The sequence below is a fragment of the Ranitomeya variabilis genome, chromosome 4 (genome assembly GCF_051348905.1).
Source record: "Ranitomeya variabilis isolate aRanVar5 chromosome 4, aRanVar5.hap1, whole genome shotgun sequence".
NCBI lineage: Eukaryota > Metazoa > Chordata > Amphibia > Anura > Dendrobatidae > Ranitomeya > Ranitomeya variabilis.
This window is the reverse complement of record NC_135235.1, coordinates 249,194,646-249,214,620: the sequence shown is the minus strand read 5'-3', so window position 1 is coordinate 249,214,620 and position 19,975 is coordinate 249,194,646. Positions and strand designations below refer to the sequence as shown.

At 47.6% G+C, this 19,975-nt stretch overlaps 1 protein-coding gene and 1 long non-coding RNA gene across 5 annotated transcripts in view; one reads left to right on the top strand and one right to left on the bottom strand.

Annotated features, from left to right (window-relative positions):
• The window catches only part of LOC143764159 (uncharacterized), a 97,730-nt gene extending 78,321 nt beyond the window's left edge, over nt 1-19,409 (top strand). Inside the window, exon 3 of the long non-coding RNA XR_013213074.1 lies at nt 19,336-19,409. This is a non-coding gene — a long non-coding RNA (uncharacterized LOC143764159). The remainder of the gene's footprint in view (nt 1-19,335) is intronic.
• Nucleotides 1-19,975, bottom strand: part of ETS1 (ETS proto-oncogene 1, transcription factor) — a 434,342-nt gene that overhangs the window by 26,500 nt on the left and 387,867 nt on the right. For 2 of the 4 annotated variants that reach the window (XM_077249417.1, XM_077249418.1), the window contains exon 1: nt 1,485-1,630. The exons of the other annotated variants lie outside the window; for them this stretch is intronic. In XM_077249417.1, coding sequence (XP_077105532.1) covers nt 1,485-1,566 — 82 coding nt within the window. In that variant the 5' untranslated portion in view covers nt 1,567-1,630. Of the gene's footprint in view, nt 1-1,484; nt 1,631-19,975 lie in introns of those variants that run through there. 4 annotated transcript variants of the gene reach the window in all.

Below are 19,975 nucleotides of genomic sequence, written 5' to 3'. Positions count from 1 at the left end.
TGGTGGTGGCACTCTCGGGGCAGTGATGGGTTATGGGTGTCCGGTGGTGGCACTTTCGGGGCAGTGACGGGTTATGGATGCCTTGTGGTGGCACTCTCAGGGCAGTGACGGGTTATGGGTGCCTGGTGGTGGCACTCTCGGGGCAGTGACGGGTTATGGGTGTCCGGTGGTGGCACTCTCGGGGCAGTGACGGGTTATGGATGCCTGGTGGTGGCACTCTCGGGGCAGTGATGGGTTATGGGTGTCCGGTGGTGGCACTCTTGGGGCAGTTATGGGTGTCCGGTGGTGGCACTCTTGGGGCAGTGATGGGTTATGGGTGTCCGGTGGTGGCACTCTTGGGGCAGTGATGGGTTATGGGTGTCCGGTGGTGGCACTCTCGGGGCAGTGAGGGGTTATTGGTGCTCGGTGGTGGCACTCTCGGGGCAGTGATGGGTGCCCGGTGGTGGCACTCTCGGGGCAGTGATGGGTTATGGGTGCCCGGTGGTGGCACTCTCGGGGCAGTGATGGGTTATGGGTGCCAGGTGGTGGCACTCTCGGGGCAGTGATGGGTTATGGGTGCCCGGTGGTGGAATTCTCGGGGCAGTGATGGGTTATTGGTGCCCGATGGTGGCACTCTCGGAGCAGTGATGGGTTATGGATGCCCGGTGGTGGCACTCTCGGGGCAGTGATGGGTTATGGATGCCCGGTGGTGGCACTCTCGGGGCAGTGATGGGTTATGGGTGCCCGGTGGTGGCACTCTCGGGGCAGTGATGGGTTATGGGTGCCCGGTGGTGGCACTCTCGGGGCAGGGATGGGTTATGGGTGCCCGGTGGTGGCACTCTCGGGGCAGGGATGGGTTATGGATGCCCGGTGGTGGCACTCTCGGGGCAGTGATGGGTTATGGGTGCCCGGTGGTGGCACTCTTGGGGCAGTGATGGGTTATGGGTGCCCGGTGGTGGCACTCTCGGGGCAGTGATGGGTTATGGGTGCCCGGTGGTGGCACTCTCGGGGCAGTGATGGGTTATGGGTGCCCAGTGGTGGCACTCTCGGGGCAGGGATGGGTTATGGATGCCCGGTGGTGGCACTCTTGGGGCATTGATGGGTTATGGGTGCCCGGTGGTGGCACTCTCGGGGCAGTGATGGGTTATGGGTGCCTGGTGGTGGAATTCTCGGGGCAGTGATGGGTTATGGGTGCCCGGTGGTGGCACTCTCGGAGCAGTGATGGGTTATAGATGCCCGGTGGTGGCACTCTCGGGGCAGTGATGGGTTATGGGTGCCCGGTGGTGGCACTCTCGGGGCAGTGATGGGTTATTGGTGCCCGGTGGTGGCTCTGTCGGGGCAGTGATGGGTTATGGATGACCGGTGGTGGCTCGGTCGGGGCAGTTCTAGGTTAATGATGCCCGGTGGTGGCTCTGTCGGGGCAGTGACGGGTTAATGCTGCCCGGTGCTCGCACTCCTCTGGGGTCCTCTGCTCGGGCCCCTCCCCTCCTCCGGCGCACACTCACCGGCACAGGAGTACGCCTCATACTCCGGCTTCTCGGTCTTGATGATGGTCAGGGTGGGCTTGATGTCTAGCGCCGCTTTCATGGCTCCGGGATCCGCCGCGTCTATTGTGATCCGCTCTACTGAGCTCCGTCCTGCCCGAGAGCGAGAGAGGGGGAAAGGGGCGGGGCTGGGCCTGACACTGGGGCGGGGCCTGCATGCCACTGGCCAAAAGGAGAACAAACCCCGCCTCCAAAACTTCCATCAGAAAACTACAAAAAAAATCAGCAGCAACCGAGTGTGCAACACACAGAGCAACGTAACAACCGAGTGTGCAACACACAGAGCACCGCAACAACCGAGTGTGCAACACACAGAGCAACACAACAACCGAATGTGCAACACACAGAGCAACGCAACAACCGAGTGTGCAACACACAGAGCAACACAACAACCGAGTGTGCAACACACAGAGCAACACAACAACCGAGTGTGCAACACACAGCGCAACGTAACAACCGAATGTGCAACACACAGAGCAACGCAACAACCGAGTGTGCAACACACAGAGCAACGTAACAACCGAGTGTGCAACACACAGAGCAACGTAACAACCGAGTGTGCAACACACAGCAACGTAACAACCGAGTGTGCAACACACAGAGCAACGCAACAACCGAGTGTGCAACACACAGAGCAACGTAACAACCGAGTGTGCAACACACAGAGCAACACAACAACCGAATGTGCAATACATAGAGCAACGCAACAACCGAGTGTGCAACACACAGAGCAACACAACAACCGAATGTGCAACACACAGAGCAACGCAACAACCGAGTGTGCAACACACAGAGCAACACAACAACCGAGTGTGCAACACACAGAGCAACGTAACAACCGAATGTGCAACACACAGAGCAACGCAACAACCGAGTGTGCAACACACAGAGCAACGTAACAACCGAGTGTGCAACACACAGAGCAACGCAACAACCGAGTGTGCAACACACAGAGCAACGTAACAACCGAGTGTGCAACACACAGAGCAACGTAACAACCGAGTGTGCAACACACAGAGCAACGCAACAACCGAGTGTGCAACACAGAGCAACGCAACAACCGAGTGTGCAACACACAGAGCAACGTAACAACCGAGTGTGCAACACAGAGCAACACAACAACCGAGTGTGCAACACACAGCAACGTAACAACCGAGTGTGCAACACACAGAGCAACGTAACAACCGAGTGTGCAACACACAGCAACGTAACAACCGAGTGTGCAACACAGAGCAACGTAACAACCGAGTGTGCAACACACAGCAACGTAACAACCGAGTGTGCAACACACAGAGCAATGCAACAACCGAGTGTGCAACACAGCAACGTAACAACCGAGTGTGCAACACACAGCAGCGTAACAATCGAGTGTGCAACACATACAGCAACGTAACAACCGAGTGTGCAACACACAGAGCAACGCAACAACCGAGTGTGCAACAGAGCAACGCAACAACCGAGTGTGCAACAGAGCACCGCAACAACCGAGTGTGCAACACAGAGCATCGTAACAACCGAGTGTGCAGCAGAGCAACGTAACAACCGAGTGCAACAGAGTAACGTAACAACCGAGTGTGCAACAGAGCAACGCAACAACCGAGTGTGCAACACACAGAGCAACGCAACAACCGAGTGTGCAACAGAGAAACGCAACAACCGAGTGTGCAACAGAGCAACACAACAACCGAGTGTGCAACACAGCATCAACCGAGTGTGCAACACAGCAACAACCGAGTGTGCAACAGAGCAACATAACAACCGAGTGTGCAACAGAGCAACGTAACAACAGAGTGTGCAACAGAGCAACGCAACAACCGAGTGTGCAACAGAGCACCGCAACAGTGTGCAACACACAGAGCAATGCAACCGAGTGTGCAACAGAGCAATGCAACCGAGTGTGCAACAGAGCACCGCAACAACCGAGTGTGCAACAGAGCACCGCAACAACAGAGTGTGCAACACACAGAGCAACGTAGCAACCGAGTGTGCAACAGAGCAACGTAACACCTGCGTATGACAGCGGCCCATAACGTAACAACTGTGTATAACACCTCATAATATCACATCCATATGCACAACACCCCGTTATGTAACAACCATATACATAGAAGCCTTGTAGTGATGTTAGGATATATACTCCCCCAGTAATAATTAGCTCATAATCCCCAACATTGCTGACTACAGTGTCATGGTTCTCAATGGCAAGAGACCGTAGTAAAGCATACAAAAGGACTAGCTCTTGGAAGATGGGAACTCGAGCTGACTGTGAGCTAAACCTACCGCACAACTAACAGTGGCCGGGTAGCGTGCCTACGTTTTATCCCTAGACGCCCAGCGCCAGCCGGAGGACTGCCTGACCCTAGCAGAGGAAAATACAGACCTGGCTTACCTCTAGAGAAATTTTCCCCAAAAGGTAGACAGTAGCCCCCACATATATTGTCGGTGATTTTAGAGGAAATTGACATACGAAGTATGAAGATAGGTTTAGCAAATTGAGGTCCGCTTACTAGATAGTAGGAAGACAGAAAAGGGAACTTCACAGTCAGCTGAAAATCCTTTTCAAAACACCATCCTGAAATTACTTTAAGACTCTAATATCAACTCATGACACTAGAGTGGCAATTTCAGCTCACAAGAGCTTCCAGCCTCAGAAATATTCAAACACAGAGAACTGGAACAAAAATGCAAAACAAACTTAGGACTACAAGTCCAACTTATCTGATAGTAGTCTAGGAGCAGGAACATGCAACAGAAAGGCTTCTGGTAACATTGTTGGCCGGCATAGAAATGACTGAGGAGCAAGGTTAAATAGAAAACTCCCACATCCTGATGGAAACAGGTGAACAGAGGAGATGAAGCACACAAGTTCAGTACCACCAGTGACCACCGGGGGAGCCCAGAAACCCAATTCACAACAGTACCCCCCCCTCAAGGAGGGGGCACCGAACCCTCACCAGAACCACCAGGGCGATCAGGATGAGCCCTATGAAAGGCACGGACCAAATCGGAGGCATGAACATCAGAGGCTGTCACCCAAGAATTATCCTCCTGACCGTAGCCCTTCCACTTGACCAGATACTGAAGTCTCCGTCTGGAAACACGGGAGTCCAAGATCTTCTCGACAACGTACTCCAACTCACCCTCAACCAACACCGGAGCAGGAGGCTCAACGGAAGGCACAACCGGTACCTCATACCTGCGCAACAATGACCGATGGAAGACATTATGAATAGAAAAAGATGCAGGGAGGTCCAAACGAAAGGACACAGGGTTAAGAATCTCCAATATCTTGTACGGGCCGATGAACCGAGGCTTAAACTTAGGAGAAGAAACCTTCATAGGGACAAAACGAGAAGACAACCACACCAAGTCCCCAACACAAAGACGAGGACCAACACGACGACGGCGGTTGGCAAACTGCTGAGTCTTCTCCTGGGACAACTTCAAATTGTCCACCACATGCCCCCAAATCTGATGCAACCTCTCCACCACAGCATCCACTCCAGGACAATCCGAAGACTCCACCTGACCGGAAGAGAAACGAGGATGAAACCCCGAATTACAGAAGAAAGGAGAAACCAAGGTGGCAGAACTAGCCCGATTATTGAGGGCAAACTCCGCCAAGGGCAAAAAGGCAACCCAATCATCCTGATCCGCAGACACAAAACACCTCAAATAAGTCTCCAAGGTCTGATTAGTTCGCTCGGTCTGGCCATTAGTCTGAGGATGGAAAGCAGACGAAAAAGACAAATCAATGCCCATCCTAGCACAGAATGCTCGCCAAAATCTAGACACGAATTGAGTTCCCCTGTCAGAAATGATATTCTCCGGAATACCATGCAAGCGAACCACATTTTGAAAAAAACAGAGGAACCAGCTCGGATGAGGAAGGCAATTTAGGCAAGGGGACCAAATGGACCATCTTAGAGAAACGGTCACACACCACCCAGATGACAGACATCTTCTGAGAAACAGGGAGATCAGAAATAAAATCCATGGAGATGTGAGTCCAAGGCCTCTTCGGAATAGGCAAAGATAACAACAATCCACTAGCCCGAGAACAACAAGGCTTGGCCCGAGCACAAACATAACAAGACTGCACAAAACCTCGCACATCTCGCGACAGGGAAGGCCACCAGAAGGACCTAGCCACCAAATCCCTGGTACCAAAGATTCCAGGATGACCAGCTAACGCAGAAGAATGGACCTCCGAGATGACTCTACTGGTCCAATCATCCGGAACAAACAGTCTACCAGGCGGGCAACGATCAGGTCTATCCGCCTGAAACTCCTGCAAGACCCGTCGCAAGTCTGGGGAAACAGCAGATAATATCACCCCATCCTTAAGGATACCTGTAGGTTCAGAATTACCAGGGGAATCAGGCTCAAAACTCCTAGAAAGGGCATCCGCCTTCACATTTTTAGAACCCGGTAGGTAAGAAACCACAAAATTAAACCGAGAGAAAAATAACGACCAGCGCGCCTGTCTAGGATTCAGGCGCCTGGCAGACTCAAGATAAATCAAATTCTTGTGGTCGGTCAATACCACCACCTGATGTCTAGCCCCCTCAAGCCAATGACGCCACTCCTCAAAAGCCCACTTCATAGCCAAGAGCTCCCGATTACCAATATCATAATTTCGCTCAGCGGGTGAAAATTTACGAGAAAAGAACGCGCAAGGTCTCATCACGGAGCAGTCGGAACTTTTCTGCGACAAAACCGCCCCAGCTCCAATTTCTGAAGCGTCGACCTCAACCTGAAAAGGAAGAGTAACATCAGGCTGACGCAATACAGGGGCGGAAGAAAAGCGGCGCTTAAGCTCCCGAAAGGCCTCCACAGCAGCAGGGGACCAATCAGCAACATCAGCACCCTTCTTAGTCAAATCAGTCATCGGCTTAGCAACATCACAAAAACCAGTTATAAATCGACGATAAAAATTAGCAAAGCCCAAAAACTTCTGAAGGCTCTTAAGAGAAGAGGGTTGCGTCCAATCACAAATAGCCTGAACCTTGACAGGGTCCATCTCAATGGAAGAGGGGGAAAAAATGTACCCCAAAAACGAAATCTTTTGAACCCCAAAAACACACTTAGAACCCTTTACACACAAGGAATTAGAGCGCAAAACCTGAAAAACCCTCCTGACCTGTTGGACATGAGAGTCCCAGTCATCCGAAAAAATCAAAATATCATCCAGATACACAATCATAAATTTATCCAAATATTCACGGAAAATGTCATGCATAAAAGACTGAAAGACTGAAGGGGCATTTGAAAGACCAAAAGGCATTACTAAATACTCAAAATGGCCCTCAGGCGTATTAAATGCGGTTTTCCACTCATCCCCCTGCTTAATTCGCACTAAATTATACGCCCCACGAAGATCAATCTTAGAGAACCACTTGGCCCCCCTTATTCGAGCAAACAAATCAGTAAGCAGTGGCAAAGGATACTGATATTTAACCGTGATTTTATTCAAAAGCCGATAATCAATACACGGCCTCAAAGAGCCATCTTTTTTAGATACAAAGAAAAAACCGGCTCCTAAGGGAGATGACGAAGGACGAATATGTCCCTTTTCCAAGGACTCCTTAATATATTCCCGCATAGCAGCATGTTCAGGCACAGATAGATTAAATAAACGACCCTTTGGAAACTTACTGCCCGGAATCAGATCTATAGTACAATCGCAATCTCTGTGCGGAGGTAGTGAACCAAGTTTAGGCTCCTCAAAAACGTCACGATAATCAGATAAAAATTCCGGAATCTCAGAGGGAATAGATGACGAAATGGAAACCAAAGGTACGTCCCCATGAGTCCCCTGACATCCCCAGCTTAACACAGACATTGCTTTCCAGTATAGGACTGGGTTATGAGATTGCAGCCATGGCAATCCAAGCACCAACACATCATGTAGATTGTACAACACAAGGAAGCGAATAATCTCCTGGTGATCCGGATTAATACGCATAGTTACTTGTGTCCAGTATTGTGGTTTATTACTAGCCAATGGCGTGGAGTCAATACCCTTCAGAGGTATAGGAACTTCCAGAGGCTCTAAATTAAACCCACAGCGTTTGGCAAAGGACCAATCCATAAGACTCAAAGCGGCGCCAGAGTCGACATAGGCGTCCGCGGTAATAGACGATAAAGAGCAAATCAGGGTCACAGACAGAATAAACTTAGACTGTAAAGTGCCAATTGAAACAGACTTATCAACCTTCTTAGTACGTTTAGAGCATGCTGATATAACATGAGTTGAATCACCACAATAGAAGCATAACCCATTTTTTCGCCTAAAATTCTGTCGTTCGCTTCTGGACAGAATTCTATCACATTGCATAATCTCTGGCGCCTTCTCAGTAGACACCGCCAAATGGTGCACAGGTTTGCGCTCCCGCAAACGCCGATCAATCTGAATGGCCATTGTCATGGACTCATTCAAACCTGTAGGCACAGGGAACCCCACCATAACATCTTTAATGGCATCAGAGAGACCCTCTCTGAAATTCGCCGCCAGGGCGCACTCATTCCACTGAGTAAGCACAGACCACTTACGAAATTTTTGGCAGTATATTTCAGCCTCATCTTGCCCCTGAGACAGGGCCATCAAGGCTTTTTCAGCCTGAATCTCTAAGTTAGGTTCCTCATAAAGCAACCCCAAAGCCAGAAAAAACGCATCCACATTGAGCAACGCAGGATCCCCTGGTGCCAAAGCAAATGCCCAATCCTGAGGGTCGCCCCGGAGCAAGGAAATTACAATCCTGACCTGCTGTGCAGGATCTCCAGCGGAGCGAGATCTCAGAGACAAAAATAATTTACAATTATGTTTGAAATTCTGGAAGCGAGATCTATCCCCGGAGAAAAATTCAGGTAAAGGAATTCTAGGTTCAGATATAGGAGCATGAATTACAAAATCCTGTAAACTTTGAACCTTCATAGCGAGATTATTCAAACCTGTAGCTAAACTCTGCTGATCCATTTTTATCAGGTGAAATCAGAACCATTCAAGGATTAGAAGGAGAGAGAGACGAAGGCTGCAGTAAGCAGAGATGCAAGAAATAAACTAATGAGCAAACTCAGAAAAAAAAAAAAAAAAAATTCTCTGCAGACTTCTTTTCTCTCCTTTCTTCTGCCAATTATTTTAACCCTTGGCCGGCCAAACTGTCATGGTTCTCAATGGCAAGAGACCGTAGTAAAGCATACAAAAGGACTAGCTCTTGGAAGATGGGAACTCGAGCTGACTGTGAGCTAAACCTACCGCACAACTAACAGTGGCCGGGTAGCGTGCCTACGTTTTATCCCTAGACGCCCAGCGCCAGCTGGAGGACTGCCTGACCCTAGCAGAGGAAAATACAGACCTGGCTTACCTCTAGAGAAATTTTCCCCAAAAGGCAGACAGTAGCCCCCACATATATTGTCGGTGATTTTAGAGGAAATTGACATACGAAGTATGAAGATAGGTTTAGCAAATTGAGGTCCGCTTACTAGATAGTAGGAAGACAGAAAAGGGAACTTCACAGTCAGCTGAAAACCCTTTTCAAAACACCATCCTGAAATTACTTTAAGACTCTAATATCAACTCATGACACTAGAGTGGCAATTTCAGCTCACAAGAGCTTCCAGCCTCAGAAATATTCAAACACAGAGAACTGGAACAAAAATGCAAAACAAACTTAGGACTACAAGTCCAACTTAGCTGATAGTAGTCTAGGAGCAGGAACATGCAACAGAAAGGCTTCTGGTAACATTGTTGGCCGGCATAGAAATGACTGAGGAGCAAGGTTAAATAGAAAACTCCCACATCCTGATGGAAACAGGTGAACAGAGGAGATGAAGCACACAAGTTCAGTACCACCAGTGACCACCGGGGGAGCCCAGAAACCCAATTCACAACACTACAGGCAGAATCATATAATGCATCTCTGTATACAGGGAGCTCCCCATAGTGGTGGCTGCAGACAGGATCTTATCATGTATCTCTGTATACAGGGAGCTCCCCCTAGTGGGGGCTGCAGACAGGATCTTATCATGTATCTCTGTATATGGGGAGCTCCCCATAGTGGTGGCTGCAGACAGGATCTTATCATGTATCTCTGTATACAGGGAGCTCCCCCTAGTGGTGACTGCAGACAGGATCTTATCATGCATCTCTGTATACAGGGAGCTCCCCCTAGTGGTGGCTGCAGGCAGGATCTTATCACGTATCTCTGTATACAGGGAGCTCCCCCTAGTGGAGGCTGCAGACAGGATCTTATCATGCATCTCTGTATGCAGGGAGCTCCCCCTAGTCGTAGCTGCAGACAGGATCTTATCATGTATCTCTGTATACAGGAAGCTCCCCCTAGTGGTGACTGCAGACAGCATCTTATGTATCTCTGTATACAGGGAGCTCCCCTAGTGGTGACTGCAGACAGGATCTTATCATGCATCTCCATATACAGGGAGCTCCCCCTAGTGGTGACTGCAGACAGGATCTTATCATGCATCTCCGTATACAGGGAGCTCCCCCTAGTGGTGACTGCAGACAGGATCTTATCATTTATCTCTGTATACAAGGAGCTCCCTCTAGTGGTGGCTGCAGACAGGATCTTATCATGTATCTCTGTATACAGGGAGCTCCCCCTAGTGGTGGCTGCAGACAGGATCTTATCATGTGTCTCTGTATACAGGGAGCTCCCCCTAGTGGTGGTTGCAGACAGGATCTTAACATGTATCTGTATACAGGGAGCTCCCCCTAGTGGTGGCGGCAGACAGGATCTTATCATGTATCTCTGTAAACAGTGAGCTCCCCCTAGCGGTGACTGCAGACAGGATCTTGTTATACATCTCTGTATACAGGGAGCTCCCCCTAGTGGTGACTGCAGACAGGATCTTATCATGTATCTCTGTATACAGGGAGCTCCCCGTGGTGACTGCAGACAGGATCTTGTCATACATCTCTTTATACAGGGAGCTCCCCCTAGTGGTGACTGCAGACAGGATCTTATCATGTATCTCTGTATACAGGGAGCTCCCCCTAGTAGTGGCTGCAGACGGGATCTTATCATGCATCTCTGTATACAGGGAGCTCCCTCTAGTGGTGACTGCAGACAGGATCTTATCATGTATGTCTGTATACGGGGAGCTCCTCCTAGTGGTATACGGGGAGCTCCTCCTAGTGGTGGCTGCAGGCGGGATCTTATTATGTATCTCTGTATACAGGGAGCTCCCCCTAGTGGTGGCTGCAGACAGGATCATATCATGTATCTCTGTATACAAGGAGCTCCCCCTAGTGGTGGCTGCAGACAGGATCTTATCATGTATCTCTGTATACCGGGAGCTCCCCCTAGTGGTGGCTGCAGACAGGATGTTATCATGTATCTCTGTACACAGGGAGCTCCCCCTAGTGGAGGCTGCAGGCGGGATCTTATCATGTATCTCTGTATACAGGGAGCTCCCCCTAGTGGTGGCTGCAGACAGGATCTTAGCATGCATCTCTGTATACAGGGAGCTCCCCCTAGTGGTGACTGCAGACAGGATCATATCATGTATCTCTGTATACTGGGAGCTCCCCCTAGTGGTGGCTGCAGACAGGATCTTATCATGTATCTCTGTATACCGGGAGCTCCCCTTAGTGGTGGCTGCAGACAGGATCTTATCATGTATCTCTGTATACAGGGAGCTCCCCCTAGTGGTGGCTGCAGGCGGGATCTTATCATTTATCTCTGTATACAGGGAGCTCCCCCTAGTGGTGGCTGCAGACAGGATCTTATCATGTATCTCTGTATACAGGGAGCTCCCCCTAGTGGTGGCTGCAGACAGGATCTTATCATGCATCTCTGTATACAGGGAGCTCCCCCTAGTGGTGGCTGCAGACAGACTTATCATATACGGTAGCTCTTTGTAGCGAGCGCCTCCATGTGGTGGCTGCAGACAGAGATGCACAATAAGATTCTACCTGTATCCACCACTAGGGGAAAGTCTCTCCAGGTACATTATATTCCGCCTGCAGCTGCTATTAGAGAGAATTGAGTATATACTGGTTCCAATGAGTAAGTATCGTGCAGTAACCTCCAGAGCTCCCACTAGTGGGGACTGCAGACATGTAGAAAATTGTCATATTAAGGGGTTTATCAGCTGAGACAACCCTTTTTAACTGTTTGTACTGATAGTGCTGGTCTTTGTCATTGAGCTGAGAACTGAGAGACATTCATATGAAGTTTTTACCCCAGCCTGGGGCAGGTCCGCAGCTCTCCTCATCCTTTCAAGTGAGCAGTAAGTGCTGAGCGAGGCAGCACGGAGCACGAGTCACTGTTTTCCTTCTAAAAAAATCCACTAAATAAGCAGATGGGGAAAAATGTTCTGTGAAGTTTGGCAATTGGAAAGGCACAAGAGGAAACTTTTCATTCAGTGCCAAGTCTTTTAGCCAGATGCTGAGTATGAGGGAAGTAAGGGCAGCACTCAGACCATCTTCACTGTCTAAAATAGAAAGTAAGGATCATGGAGGCCACTGATAGAAATGGGGAAAGCTAAGGATTTCCGCAATAGCAGGTGTCCAGGAGCACTTCATTCACATGTATCCATTCATACAGCTATGATAAGTGGCCACATCTCGGGTGTGAATGGGGTAGGTAAAACTCCTGACCTGCAGCCTGTACCCATCACACATCTGTAGAACATCAAAAAAGTTCCAAAACTCCCCAGTAAAAATGCATTCTTGTCCCAGCAATTCCAATAAGGTACAAGGTGGGAATTAGCAGCTGCGGGACACATCTGAACCTTTCTCATAGATAATAATGGCGTCCATCGGAGCACAAGCGAGTTTTTTTTTGTCAATTTTCTGCAGGTATGGAAGGTAAGTCGCCATCAGGTTCAGTAGCCCGGGCGCCCCTCCATCGTGAGATGCGGCGTCCACTACATGTGCCACAGGGAGGTGATGGCGACTAATAATGGAAAGTATTTTGGCGCAACCAACTGAAGGTTAAAACCCGAGAAGTATCTGCCATTACTGGGGCAGGAGTGCGTAGGTCTGACACACAAGGATCATCACACAGTCCCTCCACCTGAGCAGGGCCTTCCCCTCACTCTCAGCTCTCCATCATCCTCCTTCAACTCTGTCCTTTTTTAGGATTCAGATCTTTGCATTCTTTTGTGTAAATCAGCACAAAAATAACAAACTGGGTGTGAAGGAAATGTTGCAGGATCAGCTCAAAAAACGTCTACCAGGGTATTTCATGTGAGCTCCCCGGCAAACTGCAAAACACTGACGCATCTCAGAATGTACAAGTCCACCTAATGTCTCCACATAGTGATTCCGACCGAGGAAGACGGATCCCTGAATGTCCATAAATAAAGCACTTCCTATTATAATGACTCTAGATCACCCCGGGGGGACGCCCATACAAGTGCAGGACCCTGTGACATTGGCGTCACACAGGGCTCCCCTACCCCTATACATGTGCTGTAATGAAAATAACGAGAAGTCTCAAACTGGAAAATGCCACCATGTTTATCCAGAAACTATTGTACCCCAGATTGTAGAACTCCCATAGCTTTCCCTGCATGTGGAGACCTATCCTACAATGTCCAACTCTAGCTCATGTCTGCACATTGTGATATGTCTAGATCAATAGGGATCACGGAGTGTAGAACTCCATCACTTCTACACAGTGATCCCTACAGAGGTAGACCGATCCCAATGTGGAGACCTGAGCTGGAGTCGGACATTGTAGGGTAGGTCTCCAACTGTAGGGAAAGCTATGGGAGCATTAGGGGAGGTTTACACCCTGGGAGAAGCAGTCCTTTGTAGGGATTAGAAGAGGTGACATTGAACGCAGCATGGTGGCTCAGTGGTTAGCACTGCACGGAGGTTCAGTGATTAGCACTGTTGTTTTTCAGCGCGGAGGTCAAATCCCATCAATGACAACATCTGCAAGGAATCTGTATGTTCTCCTGATGTTGAGGGGGTTTCCTCTGTGTTTTCCGGTTTCCTCCCACATTCCAAATACAGTGATAGGGGATGTAAACTGTGAGCCCCAATGGGGACAGCGATGATCATGTCTGGAAAGTGTGGTGGAATATGATGGTGCTATATAACTAAGAATAATAAATATTAATCCCTACAGAGGGAGACATATTCTAGAATGCACATGTCCACAGTGATCCCTACAGAGGTAGATATCTCCCGAAGGATTTCACCTAATGTCTGCACATAGTGGCCTCTACAGAAGGAGCCATATCCCATCATGTACGACATAAGCGGATGTTCCTGGGTGTGCTGCAGTAACTGGGCTCTATATAGTAAATGTCATGCCAGGCAAGTTCTCCAGGAGATATTTTATCATTATGTCAATCACATTCATCTAAAAAGATGCTACAAATGTCACATTATTGTTAGAGGCGGAGAACAAGTCCTGCCCACACAGCTGGGGGTCATTCTGTCCTGCCCACATAGCTGGGGGTCGTTCTGTCCTGCCCACACAGCTGGGGGTCGTTCTGTCCTGCCCACACAGCTGGGGGTCGTTCTGTGCGCTGCACATGGCAGTAGAAGGCCTTTGCTACAAGTTATCAGTGAAGAGACAAACTCCTTCTACAGTCACAGAGCTCTATTCATCAACAGCACGTTTGGCCTCTGTCAGGCAAATATAGGCCAAAATACTTTAAAAATACATGTATGCTGATCTACAAAATAGAGCATGGTAAATGCGTGATGTGAACAGGGCCTTATGTAGACATATTCAGAAATCTGACGCAATTTGCAGCTGTCAATATCGTAGAGCTCAGCATCTCTGGGTTCGGTGGCGGCAGTAATGCCTCCCCCACTGCAGGTTCATGACCCCTCTCATATACATGCTTGGTACATTACTGAGAGCAGCCCCCTTACAAGGTAATCAGTGACCCCTTCTCCCTCCCCATCCTCTGTTTCTTTGCTGTGGGCTATTTAAACATATGGAGGAGGGATGCTTTTGCATGCAGCAATCAGCAGCCAGGGGGTTAAACAAGATTCCTCAGATACAACCCCCTGCAGGGCGGGTGATTAATAGCATTCAGGGCTGGGCTCTTCTGTGTGGCAGCAGGGAATGCTGCCCTCCAGCTAATCTTATTAAACCACCACCAGAAAGATCTGTCCCTTAGGATAGGTTCACATTGCGTTTGGGCGATCTGTTTAACGGATCCGTTACTACAGCACTAATGCTATGTAACGGATCCACTAACGCGCCCATAGACTTCCATTATCGTAACGCATCGTAACACATGTCAAAATCGGTATGCATTAGCGATGATGCGTTACTTTGTGATGCACCCTCGAACGCGGTCTACCACGTTTTCGGGTACGTTAGGTCTAACACACAGGGAACGGACGCGTTTGCTGTGCTTAGACCTCTATTGCTAACACATGCCAACGCAATGGTACCATGTGTTAGCGCAATTGTAGTAAAAAGAGATTTTGTGCTTCAGCGTTAGCGCATCTGTTTAACAAATCCGTTAAACGGATGGCACTAGCGCGATGTGAACCTAGCCTATTTTCATTGTGGTGAGGAGCAGTGACTGGAGGAGGCAGCAAAGTTTAAGGTAAAATGGTCCCAGCTCACCCACACACAGCAATGTAAGGCCAAGCAGCAACTGAGCGTGACTGTGTGCAAGAGTGACAACTGAGAGTGACAGTGTGTGCAAGAGTGACAACTGAGAGTGACAGTTTGTGCAAGAGTGACAACTGAGCGTGACTGTGTGCAAGAGTGACAACTAAGCATGACAGCGTGTGCAAGCGTGACAACTGAGCGTGACTGTGCAAGAGTGACAACTGAGCGTGACAGTGTGTGCAAGAGTGACAACTGAGTGACCGTGTGTGCAAGAGTGACAACTGAGCGTGAGTGTGTGCAAGAGTGACAACTGAGCGTGAGTGTGTGCAAGAGTGACAACTGAGCGTGACATTGTGTGCAAGAGTGACAACAGAGCGTGACATTGTGTGCAAGAGTGACAACAGAGTGACAGTGTGTGCAAGAGTGACAACTGAGCGTGACAGTGTGTGCAAGAGTGACAACGAAGAGTGACAGTGTGTGCAAGAGTGACAACTGAGCGTGAGTGTGTGCAAGAGTGACAACTGAGCGTGACATTGTGTGCAAGAGTGACAACAGAGCGTGACATTGTGTGCAAGAGTGACAACAGAGTGACAGTGTGTCCAAGAGTGACAACTGAGCGTGACAGTGTGTGCAAGAGTGACAACGAAGAGTGACAGTGTGTGCAAGAGTGACAGTGTGTGCAAGAGTGACAGTGTGTGCAAGAGTGCCAACTGAGAGTGACAGTGTGTGCAAGAGTGACAACGGAGCGTGACAGTGTGTGCAAGAGTGACAACGGAGCGTGACAGTGTGTGCAAGAGTGACAACGGAGCGTGACAGTGTGTGCAAGAGCTCCTGTGTTCTTCCTCTCTGAAGCGGCTTTTTGCATATTTAAATTTCTAGGGGAGCAATGAGTGGTCTCCCTACACCTACTGGACACTATCCACAAGGAGACATGTTACCCCTTAGATCCCCAGTCAGCAGAGCGCACCTATGTATATCAGACACTTGAGCCACAGTTACTTCACAATTAGAATAATGCAGATTTGAACAGTGGGGAAAACAAGTATTTAATATGCTGCCGATTTTGCAAGTTTTCCCTCCCACAAAGAATGAAGAGGTCTGTAATGTTATCGTAGGTACACTTCACCTGTGAGAGACAGAATCTTAAAAAAAAAAAATATCCAGAAAACCACATTATAGGATTTTTACATAATTATTTTGCATTTTATTGCATGAAATAAGTATTTGACACAATAGAAAAACAGAACTTACCGTATATACTCGAGCGTATAAGTCAACCCGAGGCATCTAATTTTGCCACGAAAAACTGGGAAAACTTATTGACTCGAGTATAACCCGGTATCCATCCTTGTATGCATGGCTCCCCCGCCATGTATGCATGGCTCCTTATCCCCGTCCTTGTATCCATGGCTTCTTATCACCTATCCTTGTATGCATGGTTCCTATAAAAAAAAAAAACAAACACATCCTACTTACCTTTCCTGCGTGCCCTCGCTGCATCTCGTTCCGGCGCCAGCAGCTCTTCTGGCCGAGCAATCACGTGTCCCTGCTCATTAAAGTAATGAATATTCACTCCACGCCTATGGGAGTGGAGAGGGGTGAATATTCATTACCTTTATGAGCGGGGGACTCGTGATTGCTCGGCCAGAAGAGCTGCTGGCGCCGGAACAAGATGCAGAGAGGGCACGCGGGGAAGATAAGTAGGATGTGTGCTGGAAGCCGGCGGCTCCAGCTGTAACTGTGCGCGCTATAAGAGAAATGAATACTCACTGCCAGCGCAATAATCCACATTTAGCGACCACGTTTGGCATTTCTGTAGGGATGAGAGCCCGCCTAATTTATAGGTGCATGAGCTTGGCACAATGTACGGGCACTACAACGTACGGGTCAATACAACGGCAGTTTGCAATTTTTACTCAGCAACATCCACTGCTGCTTGTTTCTGGAAAACTGTAGATAATAATAATAATATAATAATAATAATAATAATTTATATAGCGCCAACATATTCTGCAGCGCTTTACACCTTATAGAGGGGACTTGTACAGACAATAGAAATTACAGCATAACAGAAATCACAGTTCAAAACAGATACCAGGAGGAATGAGGGCCCTGCTGCTCGCAAGCTTACAAACTATGAGGAAAAGGGGAGACACGAGAGGTGGATGGTAACAATTGCTTTAGTTATTTGGACCAGCCATAGTGTAAGGCTCGGGTGTTCATGTAAAGCTGCATGAACCACTTAACTGCCTAAGATAAATTCCCAAACGGGTATAATTGACAAAATGGGGTCACTGGAGGGAAGATTCTGCTCTTCTAGCACTTAGGGGCTCTGTATATGGAGTCCGCAAACTATTATAAAAAACTCTGCCCTCCAGGATGCCTCCTGTATAACAGTATTGCTTAGCCATACCACAAGACTCGGGAGGGACAGAGCGCTATTTTCCACATTTGGGGTATTTCTACATTCAGCAGAAATTGTGGGACAAATTTTGGTGTCATTTTTACCCATTTTCCCATGTGAAAATGTGAAATCTGGAGCTAAAACAAAATTTTGGTGGTAAAAATATAATTTTCTTCTTCATTGCTCAATGGCGTACAATTCTGTGACCCACTTGTGGTGTCAATAAGATCACTGAACCCTTATGAATTAGTTGAGAGGTGTAGTTTGTAAAATGGCGTCTCTTTTGGGGGGTTCAGTTGTTCTGACACCTTGGGCTCGGCCAAAGTGACATGGCACCTCAAACCAGTCCAACAACATGTGAACTCCAATATGGAGCTTCTTCCCTTCTGAGCTTTGCACTGCACTTTAAAAGTAGTTTTTGACCAGATATGGGGTATCGGCGTACTCAGGAGAAATTGCACAACACATTTTGGGGTCCATTGTCTCCTGTTATCCTAGTGAAAATAAAAAAAATTGGGGCTAAAATAAAATTTTTCTGGGAAAAAAATATTACTTTTTAAATTTTCACTGATCTACGTTATAAACTTCTGTGAAGCATCTGGGGGTTCATGGTGCTCACACACATCTAGATAAGTTCCCCGAGGGGTCTAGTTTTCAAAATGGCTTCACTTGTGGGGGGTTTTCCACTGTTTAGGCGCATCAGCGGCTCTCGAAATGAGACATGACATCAGCAGACCATTCCATTAAAGTCTGCGTTTCAAAACATCACTCCTTCTTTTCTGAGCCCTGCCGTGCGTCTAAACAGTATTTTACCCAAACATAAGGTATATCTGCGTAATCAGAGGAAAATGCACTATGAATTGCATGGTGCAATTTCTATGGTTACCCTTGCGAAAATGCAAAATTTGGGGCTAAAAAACTTTTTTGTTGGGGAAATGTGATTTTTTTATTTTTTATTTTCAAGGCTCAACTTTATAAACTTCTGTAAATCATCTGGGGGTTCAAGGTGCTCACCACACATCTAGATAAGTTCCCTGAGGGGTCTAGTTCCCAAAATTGTCACTTGTGGGGGGTTTCCACTGTTTAGGCATGTCAGAGGCTCTCCAAACGCTACATGGCATGTAATTATTCCATCAAATTTTGCATTCAAAAAGTCAAATGGCGCTCCTTCCCTTCCAAGCCCTGCCGTGCGCCTAAACAGTAGTTTTCCTCCACATATTGGGTATTGTCATGCTTAGGAGAAATTGCACAACAAATTGTATGCTGCAATTTCTCCTGTTACCTTTGTAAAAATGCTAAATTTGGGTGTAAAAAATTTTGAGGGGAAAATGCGATTCTTTTTATTTTTGCTCAGGAGAAATTGATCAACAAATTCTGGGGTCCTTTAATTCCTGTTACCCTTGCAAAAATAAAAAAAATTGGGGTCTGAAGTAAAATTTTAGTCACACAAAGTTAATATCCTGTGAAGCACCTGAAGGGTTAATACACGTCTTAAATTGTTTTTGAGCACCCTGAGGGGTGAAGTTTTTAGAATGGTGTCACTTTTGGGTATTTTCTGTCATATAGACCCCTCAAAGTCACTTAAAATGTGAGGTGGTCCCTAAAAAAAAATATATATATATTTTTGTACATTTTGTTGCAAAAATGAGAAATTGCTGGTCAAATTTTAACCCTTATAACTTCCTAACAAAAAAAAATGTTGTTTCCAAAATTGTGCTGATGTAAAGTAGACATGTGGGAAATGCTACTTATTGACTGTTTTGTGTGACGTAACTCTGCTTTAAGGGAGTAAAAGTTTTAAATTGCCAAAATTTTGCCAAATTTCCGTTTTTTTTTCTCCACAAATAAGCGCAGGTCATATCGAAGAAATGATACCACTATCATAAAGTACAACATGTCACGAGAAATCATTCTCAGAATCAGTAGGATATGTTGAAGTTCCAGAGTCATTACCTCAAAGTGACAAGTGGTCAGAATTGAAAAAATTGGCCTGGTAAGGAAGGTGAAAACAGGCTTGGAAGTGAAAGGGTTAACTTAATAACAATCCTACAATGTGATTATCATTTCCATCTTGTCTCTGACAGGTGAAGTGCACCTACCATAACATTACAGATCTCTCCAGGAGGGAAAACTTACAAAATCGTCAGTGGATCTAATTCTTATTTCCCCTCTGTACATCTCTTTTTTTCTATAAGATCCTGAACTCAGTGGATTTTTCTCGGGGTCCGTGTGCACAATTCTGCGTTATCTACGTGTGAACGTCCTTTTGTATTTTCTTGTGGATCGACGATCTTCCCTAAATAGTCAGAATTTCTAGACAAACTCTCTAGTCAGTGTACAGGGTGTTATTCTCCATCACACACAATGAATGGTGCAGAGGACTATACCGTGCGGAGCTAGTGACACACAACTACAAGGATGAAAGATTTCCCTGTTCATCACAACCAACAATGGCACACACACAGACTAAGCCAGCAAAGAGCCTATTC